The following is a 19,718-nucleotide window of genomic DNA, read 5'->3' on the forward strand; positions in this document are numbered from 1 at the left end:
CCTGGTGCGAGAGACCCAGCCGTGCAGCCAAATCCGCCGAGCGTGTAGGAAGAGCTGCTAAAGGAAAGCCAGGGGACTCTCCCACCGCTGAGACGCGTGGCTACGTCAAAGCTGCTCACCGGTGTGCGTGCATTGGAGAAGCTCCCACCCTCCTGCTGTTGAGCCAGGCTGGCACGCAGCGAGCAGGAGCCTCCTGCTCTGGGTCCCGCTCAGCTCAGCGTCGGTCCCTGCCCGAAGGGGATTACTAGCTCATCGCCTGAATAAACCAGGCGGCTCCTCCTCCCCAGGTCTCCTGACCCGCACACCCATGCGTCAAACTCTTTGTCATCTTTGTCCTGTCACGTGCCTTCAGAGAGGCCAGGTGGGGGTTGGCAGCACGGGGCGGCGGCCGTCCCTCCTGACACCCTCTGCTTGGGCTCCGCAGGACATCGTGACTGAGAGCAACCAGTTCGACTTGGTCGGCTTCATCCCGCTGCTGCGGGAGAGGATTTACTCCAACAACCAGTATGCCCGCCAGTTCATCATCTCCTGGGTAGGTACGCGCGGCGCCGCGTCTGCCTGCCAGTCCCAGCTCCGAAACGCTGCGGACCCGTCAGCATCCCGTGTCTGGGCAAACCGCAGAGATCCGTGGCGATGGGTGAACTCGGGCACCTGAATTTACTTGGCAGGCTTTTTAAGCCAGCAGTTTTTCACCCGTTTCTTTAAAATGCCAGCTCCCCGTCACCTTGCCGTTGCGGTCACGGTAACGTCATAACTGCACTTCTGCCAGGCTGGTTCGGGACGTTGCACACCGAGTTAGAAAATACGGTCAAAGGGTTGCTGGCAGAAATAGATGTGCTGTGGTCTAGAGGTTACAGTCGCCCGAGGGACAGTGCCAGAGTGCTGTCCGTCAGCCGGTGGGGATGGAGGGGTGTTGCTCTCCGGGAGGCGAGGGATCTCTGCTTGCCTTCTCCTTTCTGCGCGAGGCCGAAGCTCTCGGTGCCTGGCCGGGGTCTGGGGGAGCTGCGTGCCCCTGCACTCTCTCTCGCAGCTGCACTGTTTGCCATCCCAGGTCTGCCGGCGTGTGTCTGGGCCGTCAGTCCTGATCCCTGCGCTGCCTTAGGGAGCTGATGGGAAGCGTAGCAATGCTGCAGGCTGATCGCTTGCTGCCTGTGCTGGCCCAGCTTCTTCCTGAGCTGGGCAACTCCACACCGTCCTCTTGTCCTTCCCCCCGCAACCCGCACAGCTCGGCTCTGGATTCCTCAGTATCGCACCGGATTTGTGCAGGTGATGTCAGTTAGCTTCTCTGAAACCCACCTCTTCTTTTTTATTCCTCTTGTGAGCTAGATCCTGGTCTTGGAGTCTGTGCCTGACATCAACCTCTTGGATTACCTGCCCGAAATCCTGGATGGGCTCTTCCAGATCCTGGGAGACAACAGCAAGGAGATACGGAAAATGTGAGTGTGCAGGCTGGCGGGGCAGGAGGCCTGTGTCTCGCTCGCTGTCTGTCCGTCCCCCTCTTGGTTTGTTTGCAGCCCTTCTGTATAACTGCGGCAGAACCCTGTGTGCGTGGTGGGAGACGGAGCAGTCTGGCTGGCTTGCTGGGTGGATCAGTGTCCTTGGCAAGAGCCTCCCTTCCCCGGCTTGTTGTGGCTGTGGAGGACACTGCCGTCTGTGCTGGGGGACAAAATATTTTGGCTTGGTTGAGCTGTTGCCTTCCCAGCCCTTGCACCCAGTGTCGGAGCCACAGAGGCTCGTGTGTGCTCCCAGGGTGGGGTACGAGCTCTGTGAACAAGCTTGCAGCGTGCGAGCCTTGCTCAGCAAGATAGAGCACCAAGCCAGCGTCTCCTGGGTGGAGGAGAGGAGCAAGCATTGCGAGCTTGCTCCTCAGATCCGTTGCTGGTCTCAAGACAGAGGCTTTCTGAGGCCCAGGGGGGGCTGGGTGTTCTCAGGAAGGTAAGAGGGTCTTGGCTCCTGGCTCTGGGGGAGAGTAACTGGACCCATTTTGTAGGGCACAAGTAGGCGGTGAGACTGGCCTGGGTCTGTCCCGCTGCCAGGCCCTGCTGGATCCTCGCTGCTGCTTTGTTTCCCAGCGTCCACACGTCAAGGAACAAGGGCTGAAAGCTTTGGGTATCAGCAGCCCTCCCTGCTCCCCATCCCCCCTCAGTCTCAGCAGAGCCTCGGTGGCTGTGAGGGCAGTTGGGGGAAGGTGGGGGGGGCTCTGGGCGGTCGTCGCCTCCGTCCTCGCGGCTCGGCGCAGTCTCTGCCTCGGAGCAGGGTGAGCTCGTCAGCTTCGTCCTTCCCAGCCCTGCCCGTGCGTGGAGGCATGCCTGCCGTGCCACCAGCATCCTTTCCGTGCGTGCGTGTAGGAGCCTGGTCTCCATAACTTCTCCGTCCGAGGTGACTGAGCGCTGACCGGCTGCTCTGCCTCTCCGCAGGTGCGAGGTGGCTCTCGGGGAGTTCCTCAAGGAGATCAAGAAGAACCCCTGCAGCGTCAAGTTTGCAGAAATGGCCAATATCCTGGTGATCCACTGCCAGGCGGCGGGTGAGTGCGCGGGAGCAAGCAGTAGCGGCCGCTGCCAGGTTTGCCGTGCCGACCGTGGGTTCAGGCCAGGAGCTTTGCGGTGGGCAGTTCGCCCGCTCACCCCCGTGCCTTCTTGTCGTCGTGCGTGCAGATCCCGGTGGAAGGGGGGAGCAGGCAGCGCTCCCACGGCTGGCACTGCTGCTCTTGTACGGCTGATCTGCCAGCCTCGAGTACAGGTCTGGAGTCCTCCTGCCATGGAGGTGCCTGAAAGTAAAATACAGAATCACAGAATCCCAGCGTGGCAGGGGCTGGCAGGGCCCTCTGTGGGTCACCCAGTCCAACCCCCTGCTGAAGCAGGGTCACCCAGAGCAGGCTGCACAGGACCGTTTCCAGGCGGGTGTTGAATATCTCCAGAGAAGGAGATACCTGGCTCTGGATGGCTCCTGTGGATATCCAGCACATGTGGAAGGATCTCGCAGGGGCTTATTTTAACCTCTGGTGGGACAGGGGTGTGGGCAGGACAGTTAAACGCACTGTGCTGGGCGCTTGGTGCGAACGCTGCACTGCAGCTCCAGCGGGTCCGCTGCGTAGGCGGTGGCAGGGGGTTACGGCTGCAGCGGGGTGTGTTTCCCGAGAAGGATCCTGTCCCTGAGCTGTGCTTGTCAAGCTTAAACTGCTCTTGAAACCTTGCTGAATGGGAGTGGGTTTCTTGCGAGGCAGAAAAATAGGAATAGCCCAAGACTGCTTGCTCTTGATTAAACTGATGCCCGATGAATATAAGGTGTTTAAGTGTGAAATGTGGCCTGGCATTGTCTGACTGCCCCAGCAGTGCTCCTTTTTTCGGAGCTTGAGGGGTTAATAAAACCCCAGCTCTAGGTGTGGTGCCACATCCAGACAGGCAGCTGCTACAGGTGTGACAGAGGAAAGATCCTGAGGCATTGGGAAGCCTGACAGAATTACTTGTAAATGAGGAAACCTGGACTATGGATTGAACTGGGTTAACTCTGAAGCCTAATGGTTGTGTTTAATCTCAACCTCGCTGCAGATTCAGGTCTTGTCTATCACTTCAGGGACTAAACTCTCTTGGACTAGAGTCTCTCTGGACCACGTCTCACCTTGCAGGTGGTCCTTGGCCTGTGGGATTTGCTCAGCTGCCCGTGCTGTCTTTTCCCTCACCTTTGCTTGTCCCGTGTCTTCCAGATGACCTGATCCAGCTGAGCGCCATGTGCTGGATGAGGGAGTTCATCCAGCTGGCTGGCCGGGTGATGCTGCCTTACTCCTCAGGGATCTTGACCGCTGTCCTGCCGTGTCTCTCCTACGATGATCGCAAGAAGAGTATCCTTCTAACTCCGAGCTGCTCCCATTCCTGCTCCAGCAACAAGCAGGGAAGCGCCTGTCTCCTGGTCCCGGGGCGCAGGGCCGGCTGCACGGCTGGGGAGGGCCAGGAGAAGTCCTCCCACCAAGCGCTAGAACCCGCACCGGCCCTTTGGACACGAGGGGGGTTGCAGTAGCTGGGCTGGGGCAGCCCTGCTGGGGCCGCGGCGGTGGCTTCTCCGTGGCTGGCCAGATGTGGCAGTCGGCCGCGTGTGGGACTGCGTGTTCCTTACACTGCCTCCACTCAGACATCAAGGAGGTGGCGAACGTGTGCAACCAGAGCCTGATGAAGCTGGTCATCCCAGAGGACGATGAAATGGATGAGGCCAAGCAGTGGATGACCCTACCGGCAGAGCCCACCTCGGAGGAGGCCCTCTCCAAGCCGGAGGCAGCGTCCAGCGGTGAGTCCCTCTTGGTCTGAGTGTTGGAGGTGTAGGGAAGGCCCTCAAGAGGAGTTCTTGAGCTGGTTTGGTGTCATGGGGCAGCCTGGGGCACACAGGACCTCTGTGCTTTGTTTGAGCCGTGTAGTCCTGTTTCACAGATGATCCATCCTCTGCTGAGACGGACGTGTTTGGTGCTGTCTGCGTCGCAGGGTCACTGCTCTGGCCTGGAGCCCAAGCAGTGCTGCGGTGCTGCATTCCCTGGTGAGTGTCTCCTCACCATCCTTCACTTCAACGTAGTCATTCAGCTGACCCGAAAAAGATCATTTCTAGTTCAACATTTAGCGTCTGCTGCATAACGCAGGAGAACAGCCCACCTGTCCTGCAGTGGCTGGTTTGGGAGGAGCTGCCGTCACCCAGAGGAGAGCTCAGAGAGCAGTGTTTTTCCTGGAGAGCATCAGCATGTGCGTGGAGGATGTCTGTGTTGGGCAAGGGTAGAGAACAGAAAGGAGAAGAGTTTTGGGTCCTTTCCAAATTGACAGTGCTCTCGAGAGGGTCGTGCAGGTGTTATCCCAGTCCTAAAATTTCCAGAACAGAAAAGGCAACAGGCTGCAAGCATGGTGGGAGGCCTTGGAAGAGTATTCAAGTGAGAAGAAACTAAATGGAGAGGGTCCCGGTGGATGGATGCCCGAAAACAGCAGTGGCTTTAGCCTTCGGGCATCCCTTGGGTGCTGTTGCCCTGGGATGACTGGGTGCTGCTTCTGGCACGTCTTTGTTGTCCAGGCGTGTGAAATAGGTGTGAAAAATGCCACAGATGGCCTAGCTTGAAGTGGCTGCAAAGCGAAGTCGCCCTCACTGTCCTTTCCTTGCGTATGAAATCTGGAGGTTGTTTTCTGAGAAGCGATTCCTGTGGACGTCTAGGGAAAATGGAAAGGCTGGACTGCCGCAGGAGGGTGCAGATGGCTCGTAACGCGCTGTCCAGCCTTGGCCCTTGACTGAGGGATGGGAAGTAGCTCGATGAAGCCCAAGCCTGCTCCGTAAGGCCTCAGGGTCACAGCCAGTGCTGCAGGATTACAGGGGTAATCCAGTAAATGAGGAATATTTACTACTCTGGGAGGCGGTAGTGTGTGGATGGTTGGGTGCGAGGCTGGAGCCAGCCCAGGTGAGGTGGAGGGGTGGTGGGATTCCTGCCGCTGCGTTGGGTTGGTTCTCTGTCTGCAGTTTGGCATCTTGGAATTCGATTAATGCTTACGTCCTTCCAGAGGTTGAAACTCCTTCGTGAGAACTGGGCATGAGCACACGTAAGTGTTTCACTGAGAAGGCCTGGAGATGAAACGGGCTTGTCTTGGATCGGGGTTCGTAGGAGCATTTCCGACTCCTGGGTTGGTGCCCGAGCTCTCGGGGTCCTGGCTGGTGACAGCAGCCGGTCGGGCTGTGAATGTCGCACAGCCGGTGCTCCACGCCGCGAGCCGATGCTGCAGAAGCCTGGGATGGCTCAGAAAGGGAGAGAGGGTGTTTTTCAGGGACGCTGGCAGGGCCCCTTGGTCCAGCTTGGGTGTGCGGTTAAACAGGAGATGAACAAATCGCTACGCGTCAGCAGAGCAGAGGTTCACGTGCTTTGAGCCCCTGGGGAGCACAGAACTGTTCATTCTGTCTTACCCTGGCCTGCAAAGGAAAGCGAAGTGGCACGTCCAAGCATTTGCTGCAGAGTAAGATACCGTGTGTGGAAACAATCCGATATCCGCAGGAGTCGTGCTGTGATTCCCATGGCCTTGGGGTGAGGTCTTGCCATAGCTCCTGAAGAGTGGTGCTGCTTGGCTGACCTGCTCCTCTGGACTCACCATGGCAGCGTCAGCTCCGACCCCGCCCGTGGCCGCTTGCTCCTGGCCTGGGGATCCGCGCGTCGTCCTTTGCCTGCTGCTTTTCCACGGAGCTGCAGGGAGGCTCTGATGCGTTGTGGTCCAGATGCCAGGAAAAGAGTGAATAGGGAGCTGCAAAGTTAGGATAGCAGAGATCAGGTGCTGGGAGAGGCAGCTGGGAAAGGGAGAATAGTACTGCAAATACCTAAGGCAGGAGCCACGGTTGTGAATTACAGCGTGCGGAGCTGGGGAATCTGCAGCAGACCCTTGGAAGGGAGCTTGGTCCGTCTTGCTGCCAGCTGAAGCTTATTAAAAGAAAGAACAGGAAGGTGTAACACTAGGCTCCTGTGAATTATCTCAGCTATGGTAGAGCTTTTGTCATAAATGGCAGGATGACAGTAGCAAAGTGATAAAATACAGAGGGACTGGAATCTGAAGGTGACGGGTGAGGCTGCCTGGGTAGCAGGGCTTGATTTAGAAAGCACTCGGCCGCTTAGCAGTGGGCTGGAGGGGCGAGAGCTTAGTCCTGGAAATTCGGCTTCTCCTTTCCTGGCTTCCTTGAGATGCTGTTGATGTGGTAATTATAACTAAGCAGGTGATTTCTAGGCAAGAAATGTGATCTTGGTACTTAAGCCTGAACAGGGCAAGATGATTTATCTGGAAAAAATGGTTCAATAGCATCCTGATTCTCACTTAACAGATGTCCTGTCGTCACTCTTCCAGCAAAGTGTACTTCGCATGAAACTTTTTTTTTTCATCACGTGCATTAAGAAATGTGCTGTTTATTCTCAATTTCCTGTCCCTTTCAGCACAGTGTCATCAGGGAGCTGTTCAGTTTTATTTTACAGAGGGAAGCTGTTGGACATATGCACAAAGGGATTTGGGTGCTTTAGGGCCGTATCAAAGTGCTCACATCAACTTTCTCCTCAGCGCGGGTTTTGCCAGGCTCGCGGGCACCGAAGGGCCCCTCTGTGCCTGATTCTGTGCTGTCAGCCTGCGGGATTTTCCAGGGCCTGGCATGAGTGAGCTCGCATGGAGCCCTGCCTCGTGCCTACAGATACTTTGGCCGTATGACCCTAGCCCCTATCCTGAGCCAGGTAGCGTTCAGAGGTGAATATTGCTGCCCTAAAGAGGTGAAGGTGCTTCTCTTCACTGCCAATGCAGCTCATGGCCAAAAGCACTCACGGGGGAGCAGGGCGATCCTGTGCATACCCTGCTTTTCTGCCGAGCCTGAAGCAAAGAGTCTGTAGTAGCTGTGAGCCCACACGGTGAAACAAATCTTCTTCCTTCACTTTGAAGATGCTCCTGGTCTCTGTTTCTTCCTCCAGAGGCTGCTTATGTGTTGCATGTTAAATAGTCATTAGCTAAAAGGCTTTGTAATGCAGGGAGCAGAGCTCCCCAGCCAAGGCTTTTCTTCCACTCTCAAGCATCTTAGCTGCAGCCTGCACATCAGGCTTTTCTTCACTTGATTTCTCCATGCAGCTCTGCGAGGAGATGTGGCAGTGAGCTTGTCTGGGCTGGTGAGCAGGGCTAAGGAACGGCTTTGGCCCCCTCCGTCCCCCTGGGAGGATGGGAAGGCTTGGGCTGGAAGAAGAGCTGGCGAGCTCCACAGCAGGAACGGAGCTGGGCGTGGGAGCAGGGGTGTTGAGGTTGAGAGCAGGTCGAGGTGCCGGCGTCAGGTTTGGCATTGGGGTGTGGAGGTGCTTTCAAGCCACGTTCTGGGCTCCCCAGTTCAAGAAAGATGAGGAGCTACTGGAGAGAGTCCAGTGGAGGGCTACGAGGATGGTGAGGGGCCTGGAGCATCTCTCCTACAAGGGAAGGCTGAGGGAGCTGGGCTTGTTCAGCCTGGAGAAGAGAAGGCTGCGAGGGGACCTTAGAAATGCCTCCAAATATCTGCAGGGTGGGTGTCAGGAGGACGGGGCCAGACTCTTTTCAGTGGTGCCCAGCGACAGGACAAGGCGCAACGGGCACAAACTGAAGCAGAGGAAGCTCCAGCTGAACACGAGGAAGAACTTCTTCCCCCTGAGGGTGACGGAGCCCTGGCCCAGGCTGCCCAGGGAGGCTGTGGAGTCTCCTTCTCTGGAGATATTCCAGACCCGCCTGGACGCGGTGCTGTGCAGCCTGCTGTGGGTGACCCTGCTTCGGCAGGGGGGTTGGGCTGGGTGACACACAGAGAGCCCTGCCAACCCCGAACATTCCGTCATTCTGTGATTGTGACAGTTACTGCTGCTCCCTGGCCGGCTCCTGTCCCTCCAGGCATTCCACAGCCACCAGGTAGCCCGTGGTGGTTCAGGAGGCAAGACCGGGCACTACAAAAAGGGAATCTTCCCAGAGAAGTGGGAGTTACCTGTCCTCAGGTAGTGCCTGGCCAGCTGGCGGGGTGGAGGCCGTTTTGTTGGCCAGAGGGCCAGCGGCAGGGATGCAGCAGCTGTGTGATACCCTGCAGCTCCTTTCCCCCTCGGCGGGAGGTGGATGCCTGCGAGCTGGGGGGCTGGAGGGTGGGGGAGCTGTGAGGCTGGGATGGGGGGTGTCGAGGTGGGAAGCTCTCTGAAAACAGGCATTGCGGGCATGATGAACAGGGTTAATTTCAAGTGAAGTGAAATTACAGTTAGAAAATTGGAACGAATAGTCCAGGTATTCTCCAGACCCACTAATAAAACGCTGAAATCCAGATTAATGTTCTATCATCCCCATCAGATTTCTCTCTTGAAAAATAGTCATTTCCAGTGTTAAATCCTAGCTGTTGCTGCAGCCTGTCCGTTGCACAGTGCTGTGCTCCCGTGTTTCTGGCAAGAGCAAAGGGGAAATGGCAGCCTTGTCGTTTCTGAGCACTGCAAAGGGCCCAGCACAACAAACCCGCCCAATGCTGTCGCTGTTTGGGGAGTAAAGGAGTGACGTTATCGCCTGGAAGTGACTGGGTAAAGCTGGAGGGGAAGGGCATGGTCATCTTTGTGTAGATGATGCCTTGCTGTATGCAAGGAGTCTGCATAAAAATGGTGAAGTGGAACAGAAGGAAGCAGGAGGGAACAGGATCTGTGATTTTGCTTCATGTCGGGACGTAAAAAGGCTGAGGGCAGAGCTTGGTTCAAGAGCACTGGTCTGTCAGGTCCCGGAAAACAAGCTGTTCCCTGGTCCACTTAGCCAGAAGGGGAGGGGAGAGTTATTTCTAGTCCAAAGTAGTCCTTAGCGGTGCGTGTTTACCTTGGGTTTTTGTCGGTGGCCGAGACCCGCTCTGTGGAGTTGTCTTCTCTCCTTGCCCTCACTCGCACACCCGCTTTGTGCAGTGCAGATGGAGGGGTGGTCGGCGGGCTGGGGGCTGGAAGAAGAACAGCCCAGAGACCCGTTAACCTGTGCTGCCTGCGGGATAAGGATGTGGGAAAAGAACTGTCGTTAGGATAAAGTCTTCAGTTGCCCTGCTTTCACATCTATTGCCTTTATATTTGAGCTAATTGCTCATGTTCCTTTAATGGTTTCATGCCATTATTTCTGCGGTTACAGCCTCTGCCTGTAGGGAGCCTGGAGTTTGGGTGTTAACAAGTAAAAATTAGGGTCCTCGTTCTCCGTGGAGGAACGCTCTTGGGCGCTGTGGTAATTTCATGCCTGGAAGGAGTCATATTTGCTGGATGTTTTTTTGTAACTTACACCAACCAAATTAGCCTTGAGAAGCTATAGTTCTTAATCCAGGTATTGAACTCTGTGCTCCATTAGTTAGAAACCTCAGCAGGCTCCTGGCGCCCAGGGTGGACGTTTGGTTTGCAGAGGAGGACAGCGGTCTGGCTTTGTCACTGCTCGGGGCAGCAGCGATCCCTGGGTTTCAGGCTGTTCCTAACCCTCCGAGCGCTTCGTGGGGTCGGGCGCACCATCGTGTCAGCTCAGCTGCTCTTGCCAAATGAAGCGGCTGAGTGATGTTTGGCTTCCTTCTGTTCGCACCAAAAGAGTGCTAGAGAGTAATAAAGGACAGTTTGGGTATTAATAGAGATTTGTTTAATAATTCCAGTAAATGGGGTTCCAAAAGTGCTGGAAGGGGGCAAGGTGAGAAATGCCAGCAGGCCCCCGGTGTGTGTCTGTGGCTTGTGGGACTGCACCCCCAGCAAAACGCTGTTTTGGCTCAGGGATTGTTTGTTCTGGGGTCTGACTTCTATGAATCTCCACTCTGCCACTGAAATATGGTCTTCATCATGGAACGGGGTGGGGAGGCCTCATGTTCTCCACTTCTGAAGGATGCCAGAGCCTGGAGACACAGCTGTGTCCTTGGAGACTGCCGTGAATGGGATTCTAGAATGTCAGAGTCACAGAGTCACAGAATGTTCAGGGTTGGAAGGGACCTCTGTGGGTCATCCAGTCCAACCCTCCAGTGCCATTGTCGCTTCTTCTAGGTGAGCTGAGGCATGGCCGCTGGCAAGCTCCGTCGCCCCAAAATGTCCAATGGATTGCAGAGCAACGTGGTAGCACCTCGTAATGCAAAGCTAGCGAGAGAGGCAGAGGAGCCTGTAACTGTAAGTACCTGCTGTGGCCAGGTAGGAGCTGTGGTAAGGCTGGAAACTGCCCCCGTGTCCCTGCTGTGCCCGTCCCTCCGGTTGTCTAGCAGCATGGTGAAGCTGGGCACCACCTCCCCATCTCTTCAGTGCCATGCTGCTGTTGGAGGTGGCCATCATGCTGCGGTGGGGGATTGACTGCGTGCTGCTTCGGGGAAAGTCCAGAGTCTCCCCTGGATGGGCCAGTGGAGCCGAGTGAAATGAATGTAGTGGGCATTGCTGTGGAATAGATGGAGCATGAGCATGTGCTGCTTTCCATCCTTGTTGCTGTGTGGGCAGTAACATCTTCTGTAATGTAGGCCTCGTTGCCAGTGCTGCTCCGACCATGCCTCTGGGCAGCTGGGCATGTGGTGGGTTGCTCAAAGTCTGCTTGAAGACTGGAGAGATGTGGCTTGTCCCACATAGCCTAGGTTCCAAGCAGCTCTTTTACTGTGTCTCGTATCGTGCGTGGAGAGCAGATCAAGCCCCGCAAACAGCTATGGAGTCAGGGCAATTCCTCCTTCCCATCCACACACATCCCCTTTGCTGGCCGGAGGTGACCCAGCGCTGAGGCTGTGTCAAGGAAATATCTCTGTGTACTTGTGTGGAGGGGTCTGTGAGGCCAGAAGAGAGAGAAAACAAGTGCTAGTTAAAAAGAGAGAACTCCAACTTGGACGCATTCCTCTCCACCTCGGTCTGGGCACAAGGCTGCTTTTCTGCTTCGCTTCGACTCAGCCAGCAGTGACGTCTCCACGTGCGTGTTGGCTGTGAGCATCGTGCAAGGGTGGAGCTGGGGGAGTTCTGGTAACTCCTCCCCGCTCCCTGCAAAGGTCACTGGCTCAATCCAGCAAAACCAAAGAGAGAACAAATTTGCCCGAAGAGCAGAAATCCCCAAATGTGTCACATCAGATCGTGCAGGAGAAGCTAATGGGACAGAGCCACTTGGTTAGAGCATGTGTATTCTGCTCTGCATTATTAAGTTACTGGTGTTAAATATTTCAGCAGGTAGCTTACGGGACTTCCAGGACTATCCTAGTTGGGGAGATCACAAATTGTTCATCAGTGGCACTGGAACAAGGAAAGCCTTTCTGAGCACAGGCAGTTCTGTAGCTCTTGCTGGTGTTTTGTGTTTCAGCTGACTCCCTCCGCCTTCCTGAAGGAGAGGTCTCTGACCACCAAGCAGAGGCTGGCCAGCACTCGGGAGATGAGGCGGCCCCAGATTATCCAGCCTCTAGACATGAGTGAAGCCTCCCATCAAAAGGTAGCCTTTCCCTGCCCTTGTCCTTGCTGTTTGTGACGTTTGGAGAGAGTGCGTGCTTGTGGCAGGCTTGCGTCCAGCGTGTCGCAATACCTCGCTGACGGGGTCCTGTTGTCCTTGCAAACTGCTGCTGGTGGCAGAGTTCCTTCTGCTGGGGGAAAAGCGATGCTGGAGGCCTGATGTGTGCTAAGCCAAGAGAAATAACCTCTGCTGAAGTTGGTGGGCTTTGCTGGAGCTGAGCTGCCGTCTCTAAAGCACGGTGCTGGGGGCAGGCTGTGGTAGGACACAAGGGCATGAGCTTGCTGTTTTCCGCCCTCCTGCTGGCAATAGCCACTGCTTTGGCGCTGTCGTGTGCTTGGGGTCGTAGGACTCCCTCCGTGGCAGCAGCACTGGGCTTTGCAGGCTGGGGGCCTGTGCTAATGACTCAGGATTTCACAAAACCAGCTGCATTAACGCTGTTGAGTGGAACAAGATGTGGGACCCTCACAGGGTGTGAGGTTTGGAGGCTGCAGGATCCTGCCAGACAGGCAGGGGACTCGCCCTGTGCAGTGCAGTGGGTGTGCTTTATCTGGATCAGTGTGTACTGAAATGTGTGGTTAAAGCTGCTTTTCGTACAGAACTGCTCCGTGTAACACACAGCCCAAGCGGGCAGAGTACTGACTTAGGCTGTTGAGTGGAAAATTGCCGGGAAAAGACTTGTAACAGGTTGGTTAAGGGTTGGCCCAGACAGCACGGGAGGTTGGGAACGCAGCAGAGGAGCGCACAAATCGCTGGCCGTGCGCTGCGGCTGCTGGCTTCGGCGTGGACGGGAGCTCTGTGGAGGAGCAGGAGACCTGCCGGCGTCTTCCGAGCAGGCACGCCGATGCTGGAAGACGGGAGGCAGAGCGGGGAGGAGTTTTCCCAAGTAATGCCTCCGTAAATACTTGCAGTTTGTATACCTTTTCAGATGTGCTTCTGCAGTAGCATTAAATAAAACAGCAATGACAGAATAGGGTAAAGCATCTACTTAAAGCTGATGGAAGAAGGAGACGCCAAGTCCAGTCTTACCCAAGTGGCCCAGTAATGCTGAGAAAAGCGCTGAACCTTACCACCATCCAGCGTTTACCTCATTTGTCTTTTTCTTAACTTCTCTGTTGCTTTCTTTTTGGCCTTACCTCCTCTGGCACCATTCTCTTCTTACTGGTTTCTAGGCTCTATATCAAAAAAAGATATTTGGGGCTGTGTGGGACTTGGTCTCTCTGTCTCAGAGTAAAGATCATCCCAAAATTGTCTCTCGTGGAGTCTCATGTAAACACTTGGGTTGTTCTTGCTCCATGAGTGCTCGTGGCTGTCTCGGTAAGTGCTCTGGAGCTGTGTGAGCACGCTAGCACGGGGCTCTGCTGGAGGTAAGTGCTGCCTTGCGTTTCGGAGAAGGAAATCTGGAGAAACACCTACCAGAAGAGCTGCTTAGCTTGAGCCTGCTTAAGGTGGTCCAGAACCTTCTGACGGGCCCCGAACGTGGGTGAGTGAGCTGCTCTTTCCCTAGAGTGAGCTGGGCAGATGTACTCACCGCGAGACTTTACTTCAGTGGGCATCAGCGTAGGATCCTCATTCAGGAATCTCTCCCCAGCAGCTGAGTTTCTCACTCGTGTCTCTCTTGTATCTCCAGTTCTCAGTGGTTGACCTGGAACAGAGCTCGTTTCAGCCTTTCCCATCAGAGGTGGTGATTCAGAACTACGTCCCCCACGAGGTCTACGAGGTGCCACTGATTCTGAGGAACAACGACAAGGTAAGCGCTGCGACGCGGAGGTTTACCGCTGTCCTGGAAGAGGAGAACAGCGTAATTCACGTGGTGTACAGCACAGCACGTTACCTGCTGCAGCACAGCGCACCTGGAATAGAATGTCCCATCACCTTTATTTTGCAAGATCATAGAATCATAGAATGATAGAATGGTTTGGGTTAGACGGGACCTTAAAGCTCATCTGGTTCCAACCCCACCTCCTTGAGCAGGGACCCCTTCCACCAGCCCAGGGTGCTCAGAGCTCCATCCAACCTGGCCTTGAACACTGCCAGGGAGGCGGCAGCCACAGCTTCCCTGGGCAGCCTGGGCCAGTGTTTCACCACCCTCATGGTGAAGAATTTCTTCCTAATATCTCATCTAAATCTGCCCTCTTTTAGCTTAGACCCATTCCCCCTTGTCCTATCACTACAGCCCCTTGTGAAAAGCCCCTCTCCATCCTTCCTGATCCTTCCTGTAGACCCCTTCAGGCACTGGCAGCTGCTCTAAGGTCACCCCGGAGCCTTCTCTTCTCCAGGCTGAACAGCCCCAACTCCCTCAGCCTGTCCTCGTAGGAGAGGTGCTCCAGCCCTCTGGTCATCTCCGTGGCCTCCTCTGGCCCCGCTCCAACACATCCATGTCCTGCTTATATTGGGGGCTCCAGAGCTGGACACAGGACTCCAGGGGGGTCTCACGAGAGCGGAGTAAAGGGGCAGAATCCCCTCCCTCGCCCTGCTGGCCACGCTCCTCTTGATGCAGCCCAGGGTACGGTTGGATTTCTGGGCTGCAAGCACACACTGCTGGCTCGTGTTGAGCTTCTCATCCAGCGGTACCCCCAAGTCCTTCTCCTCAGGGCTGCAATGGTGGGGAATCTTCCCATGCTGGGGATTCTCCCCCCAGTTTTGGCCATGCGTTGGCAGTGTCTAACCCAAAGAATCTTTTGCAGTGAGCATCCTTCCCCTTGAAAGCCCTGGATTGATGGGAATGTTGAGGGCTGTGCTGTTAGCTGCTCTCATGCTTCATCTCGAGAGCTGCAGCCCGTCCCGGTGGCTGCTTGCTGCTGCTTGGTTTCTGGCAGGGCACCTCTGCCTCTCGTCGCCTGCTTTGTTTGCCTGTGTGCAGCTCACGGTCAAAGCACAGGGCTTGGGTCTTCTCCACTTCGTGCTGGAATGAAGTTGTGATTAGCAGTGTAAGCACTCCAGGAAAGGTCTTTTGAAGCAGCAGTGGAAACAGACTGATTTAGCAGAAGCAAAGGGAGGCTTTTAGGTGCCGGTTTAGGCTCAGATGAATTCAGTTCTGCTCAGGTTTCTCTCAAACATGGTGGCTCTCTGCTTTCCCTTTGGAGAGCCCCAGCACATCCAGAGTAACGTGTGCTTGAAGGTCTCCACCTTTACTTCAAAAATGTTGTGATTCTTTTGAGATTTCCCAAGAAAGCTGAGACGGGAAAAGTAGAAAAATGTCATCAATCTTGTTCCACTGTAAGGAGGAAAAGGGAGACCTTTTGACTTTCAGCAGGGGAAACATTTGCTCGAATGAGGCGTGTGCCAAGAGCAAGGTGGTGGGAAAAGGTGGGAGGGAGGCAAGGAGCCGGGTTCGGTGTTCTCTCCCAGAGCACTTTCCTGCATGCAGGGGTTTCCCTTGCTGCATAACAGGAAGTGTACTGGACGTAGAGAAAGGTCAGAAAAAGCAAGGTGTAATTAAAGATACTCTTCTGTAATGAAGAGTAAGACATATGCATGAGAGGAGGGCAGGGTGGGAAGGTGGAGGTGTGCAGGAGAGCAGGTGAATTAACCCCCTCCCCATATCTGCCTGTTGGGGGAACAAACAGGTGGGTAAAACAAAAAAGCTCATTGCGGATGGAGGAACAGAAAGAGAAGTCAAAGTAAATCCCGAGAGAACAGGTTTTGACAGGGACACGGCTGGAAATGGAAGAACTTTGGTGCAGGCGTGGTCCCTCGGTGACTCCGGGAGGGTACCGCGCCATTCCTGGTCTGGCGTTTGGCTTGGGAATATTGGAAAGATGCTGCGTGGACGCCATGCCATTCGTGTGGTCCACGCTGATTCTGGGCATTCTTTTCTGTAGGTATCCTCTTTCCTGATTAAAACCTGCCTCAGTTTCTCTTCTCTTATGGCTCTTCTGTCACCAGGCACTGGCTGCAGTCACCGGGCAGCAAGAGCCTCCGGAGAGCCGAGCTTGGTTTTTAATAACGAAACCACGCTGTAAGTCAGCACTGGTCATGTATCTCAAAGCAGAAAATGCCTTTGAAGCCCATAATTGATAGGCACAGCCTGGGGGGTCGTCTGGCTTTCCGTTGTTTTGGCAAGTTGACTGCTCGCATCTTCTGCATCAGCCTTTCCTTGTGGGTTGTCGGGCTTCTCACTTGCTTCTTTACAGCCCCCTTTAAATTCTCTTGGCCATCTGCTTGTTTCTGGGGTTGTCTCTTTGTCTTCCTATGTTCTTCCTTTTGCTCTTCAGGTTTGCTTTTATTGCCAGTAAGGCCACAATGTCTGCGGTCTCCTTCTCGTAGTGGGCTGCCCACATGTCTCTGTAGCACCACAGCTTGACTGCCCCACCCCAACCCAGTATGTCAGAAGGGAATTTCTTCCTTGCCCCGGTATAACAAATACCGTTTTGCCTGCAGGCAATAGATTCTTCTCCTAGAGGCACGACTGCCTGGAGGTGTGCAGGCAGGTTCTTTGGGCTTGTGGAATATGGGGATGACTTGATTCAGGTATTGTATCTGCGTCCTGCTGGTGTCTTACATGCTTGGCGATTCCTCCACAGCATGCTTCTTGTCTTGAGCTCTTTTGCCTGGGCAGAAGAGATTCAAGTCTATCCTTGTGTATGACACGCATGTACCTCAAGAGATAGAAGTGCTTTGGAAAGGTGTTTAAGGAAGGATGTGACCAGGGCATGGCCGGGTCTTGTCTTTTCATGTTTCCGTATGACAGGGAAAATCATAGTTTCATGTCTTGCCCGCAGGTTCCTCGGCTGGTGAAAGTCGTCTTGGAGAGCTCACCTTATTTCAAGTTGATCAGCCACAGTGGTGTGTGCCGTAAGGTAGCACCTGGCATGTCTTCAAGTTTCCGCATTCTTTTCACCCCGGAGGAGAACAAGGTGAGACCGGAGGTCCCAACAGGTTGGTGCCTTCAGGGGAAGTTGAACCTGCAGGGCTGGATTCAGAACAAGGCAGCTGGTGTGGGTTGTGCGCAACGGTCCTGGTTTCAGTGAGGTTGCACTGGGTCTAGAACTGGGGGAAACTTTCCCCACAGTCGAGATGATGCTCTCCTAGGCTAGAAGCCATTACATGTTTCAGACTGTTTTTATCCTTCGGTGCAGGAAGGTTTAATGCCTTCAAGGATGACAGTCTACTGTGGGGTGGCCTCCAAAGGGGTTGGTTTCTGGTATCTGTCTGTTGCTGCATAATTATGGGTTTGCTCTGCTAATTATGAACTGAAAGGTCTGTTCACAAGAGCCCTGTTATTTGGAGGACCCGAAGCGAGTCTTATCAGAGTGAGGACCACCACCTTTGAAAGCTGGAGTCACCTTAACGTATATCATGTTGGACGCAGCATTGAGACAGCTGAACATCATGTCTAAAGTCGTCGTTTTTCTTTGCACGCTGGCCCTGCTGTGAGCTCTGTTCCAGGCTGTGGTCAGGCAGCCTGCAGCTGGTCACGCCTTGGCGTTGCGTGGTGCAGCAGGGACTGACGGGCTGTGCTTGCTTTCCCTGAGGAACTTGAGCATTCGAGAGGGAAGATGCGTGTGGAACAGTAGGAAGAAGGCAGGGAGATGTATGAAGAAGTTTAGGCATCTCTCTCCTCAGTGGTGGGGGTTTAATTATCATGGGAAGTAGTAGAGGAATGAGTAGATCCGGAGAGCTTTTCTCTTTCCCATCTGGCAGCCGCTTCCCTGCCTCCCCCTGGCTGGGAGCAAAGATGGTGCTGTCATCCGCTGTGTTTTCAAGCCTTGCAGCTGTGCTGTCCCTGAGGGCGCCTGCCTGCCTGCGATCCAGCTGCGAGCCGCGGGGAGCCAGCCTGGCACAGACTCGCCGAGCTCCCATGTCCTTAGCTCAGCAGGAGGTTGGTGTGGTGCAGGTGACTTTGGGCCACCGGCCTGGAAGAGCATGTGTAGGGTGAAAGGACAGGTAGAGTCTGCAGGCAGGCGCGTTGGCCCGGAGCCTGGGGCTGGTTGGACTGGGGTGGCTGTGTTTTCCTGCGTGTTACTGTGGCTGCTCTGTCAGCCGGCACCTATTCCATGCCGGCCACACGATGCTCTTGATGAGAAGTTTGAACATCAGTGCCGTGGCAAGTCTGATTCTCAGTGGCGTGATCTGGAGGCTTGTCAATGCAGAAGGGTTTGGTAGGTGGCGTGGAAGGGAGGAAGCGTTGCAGGGAAGCAGAGAGAGGCAGGATGACTGCTTCCATCAGCATCCTGCTGCCTGGTGGCACCGTTCTTGGCATGGCTTTGCTGGAGAGGCAAGGTTCGGGGGTAGCTCTGAGCCAGCTGATGTTTCTGCACCGGGCCGGAGGTGCGAGGTCTCTTTGGGCACAGCTGTTTTCTCGTCTTCCATTTGCTGCGTAGGTTTAGTTGAACACTTTGTGCTATCCTTAAACAGCATGGATATGGAAATCTAAAGACTGCCTGTTGATCACGCGCGTGGCAAAGTCCTTTTGAACATGTCCCTGCGCATCCCCTGCCAAGCTTCCAGGATGTGGCTGCCTTGCTGGGATGGGAGTTAGTCCTGTGCCACAGCTGGGGTCTTAACAGTGCCTTTAGTAGGCATGGAGGTGTTGGGTGGATGGTTGGGCTTGATGATCTTAGAGGGCTTTTCCAACCTATGATTCTGTGATTTAATAGTATGCAGGGGTGATGGAAGCAGATTCTTGTTACTGCTGTAATCGCTTCTGTGAAATTATTCTGTTTTGGTGCCTCAGAATCAAGGTATGGGATAATTTTGCCTGGTTCTGCTGCGAAAAGCAGAGGGATCAATGGGGTTGTTTTTTCTTTGCAAGCTAACAGCCCTGTCCAACTGATGCTACTGGAATGCAAGGTCATTAACATAAAAAGCACTGTTACATTACTGAATGCTTTACTGAATGCTGCTGTCAGTCGGAGAAGAGAGCAGTTTTTCTTCTGCCGTGGGGATGGTGCTAAGCGCACTGTTCTGAGCCTGTTCCTTTCCCTGCAGGATTATTTCCACCAGCTCACCTGCATCACGGAAAGGGAAAAGTTTCTGGTGCCAATCCGAGCTATAGGTGCCCGAGCTATCCTGGACTTCCCCGACCAGCTGAACTTCTCCGTCTGTCCGGTCAGGTACAGCACCCAGAAAACTCTGCTGGTCCGCAACATCGGTAATCGGGAGGCCCGCTTCTGCATCAGCACTCAGAGGTAAAGCAGCCCAACATCTCGCTTGTGCGGAACGCTGCGGTGTGATCATGTGGCTGGTGAACAGCACCAAAACGGAGCCGGAGCATCTGAGCTGCTGTGTTGCCGCCAGAGCTGGAGGCGGGCAGGACATGGGGGATTTGCAGTTGCTTACAGCGTTCTAAGCGTGATGGAACCTTTGATAAAACTCTGCAAGCTGCGGCAGAGCTTTATGCTGCACTGATGCGTCTCCAGCACAGCATCTAGCAAGACTGATTCTGTCAGATTGAAAGCACAAAAATCTCGGAAGGCAACTCGGCTGCCCTTGGGCTGCGTAGGGTACTGCCTGGCGGATGGCAGCTCCAGCAGCTCAGTTCGTGTAAAGCGAATACGGTGTTGGGAAATGGGCAGCTATGACCTGGTGAGAGAGGACGTTTAAGGATTTATCAGTAGCTGTGGCTCTATTACAGCTGCAGTCGGAGATTGTAGATCAAAGCAATTGGTATTGAGGCCCTGACAGTAACGCTGCGTGGTCCAGGAACTTTGTTTTCCAGGAGGCTGGGTCTGGTCCCTAGAACCATTCTTTAGCAGAATGAGCTCTGAAGTGGAGATGAGCAGGCACTGGCTTCAAGGCTGTACTGTGGCCCCAAACCGGAATGCTAGTGAGGGCACGGGCAAAAGGTGCAGCAAATATGTGGTGCAT

At 54.7% G+C, this 19,718-nt stretch overlaps 2 protein-coding genes across 3 annotated transcripts in view; both read left to right on the top strand.

Moving 5' to 3' along the window:
• LOC142362807 (hydrocephalus-inducing protein homolog) overlaps window positions 1–4,014 on the top strand; it is a 28,879-nt gene extending 24,865 nt beyond the window's left edge. Inside the window, exons 24-31 of the mRNA XM_075433428.1 lie at window positions 425–536; window positions 770–896; window positions 1,103–1,271; window positions 1,327–1,436; window positions 1,750–1,935; window positions 1,991–2,188; window positions 2,418–2,524; window positions 3,704–4,014. Coding sequence (XP_075289543.1) covers window positions 425–536; window positions 770–896; window positions 1,103–1,271; window positions 1,327–1,436; window positions 1,750–1,935; window positions 1,991–2,188; window positions 2,418–2,524; window positions 3,704–4,014 — 1,320 coding nt within the window. The remainder of the gene's footprint in view (window positions 1–424; window positions 537–769; window positions 897–1,102; window positions 1,272–1,326; window positions 1,437–1,749; window positions 1,936–1,990; window positions 2,189–2,417; window positions 2,525–3,703) is intronic.
• Window positions 4,015–4,191: 177 nt separating this feature from the next.
• The window catches only part of LOC142362821 (hydrocephalus-inducing protein homolog), an 84,305-nt gene continuing 68,778 nt past the window's right edge, over window positions 4,192–19,718 (top strand). For both annotated transcript variants that reach the window (XM_075433478.1, XM_075433479.1), the window contains exons 1-6: window positions 4,192–4,278; window positions 10,493–10,612; window positions 11,766–11,891; window positions 13,537–13,656; window positions 16,631–16,765; window positions 18,840–19,039. In XM_075433478.1, coding sequence (XP_075289593.1) covers window positions 10,505–10,612; window positions 11,766–11,891; window positions 13,537–13,656; window positions 16,631–16,765; window positions 18,840–19,039 — 689 coding nt within the window. In that variant the 5' untranslated portion in view covers window positions 4,192–4,278; window positions 10,493–10,504. The remainder of the gene's footprint in view (window positions 4,279–10,492; window positions 10,613–11,765; window positions 11,892–13,536; window positions 13,657–16,630; window positions 16,766–18,839; window positions 19,040–19,718) is intronic.

The sequence above is a fragment of the Opisthocomus hoazin genome, chromosome 12, assembly GCF_030867145.1.
Source record: "Opisthocomus hoazin isolate bOpiHoa1 chromosome 12, bOpiHoa1.hap1, whole genome shotgun sequence".
In the NCBI taxonomy this organism is placed as follows: domain Eukaryota; kingdom Metazoa; phylum Chordata; class Aves; order Opisthocomiformes; family Opisthocomidae; genus Opisthocomus; species Opisthocomus hoazin.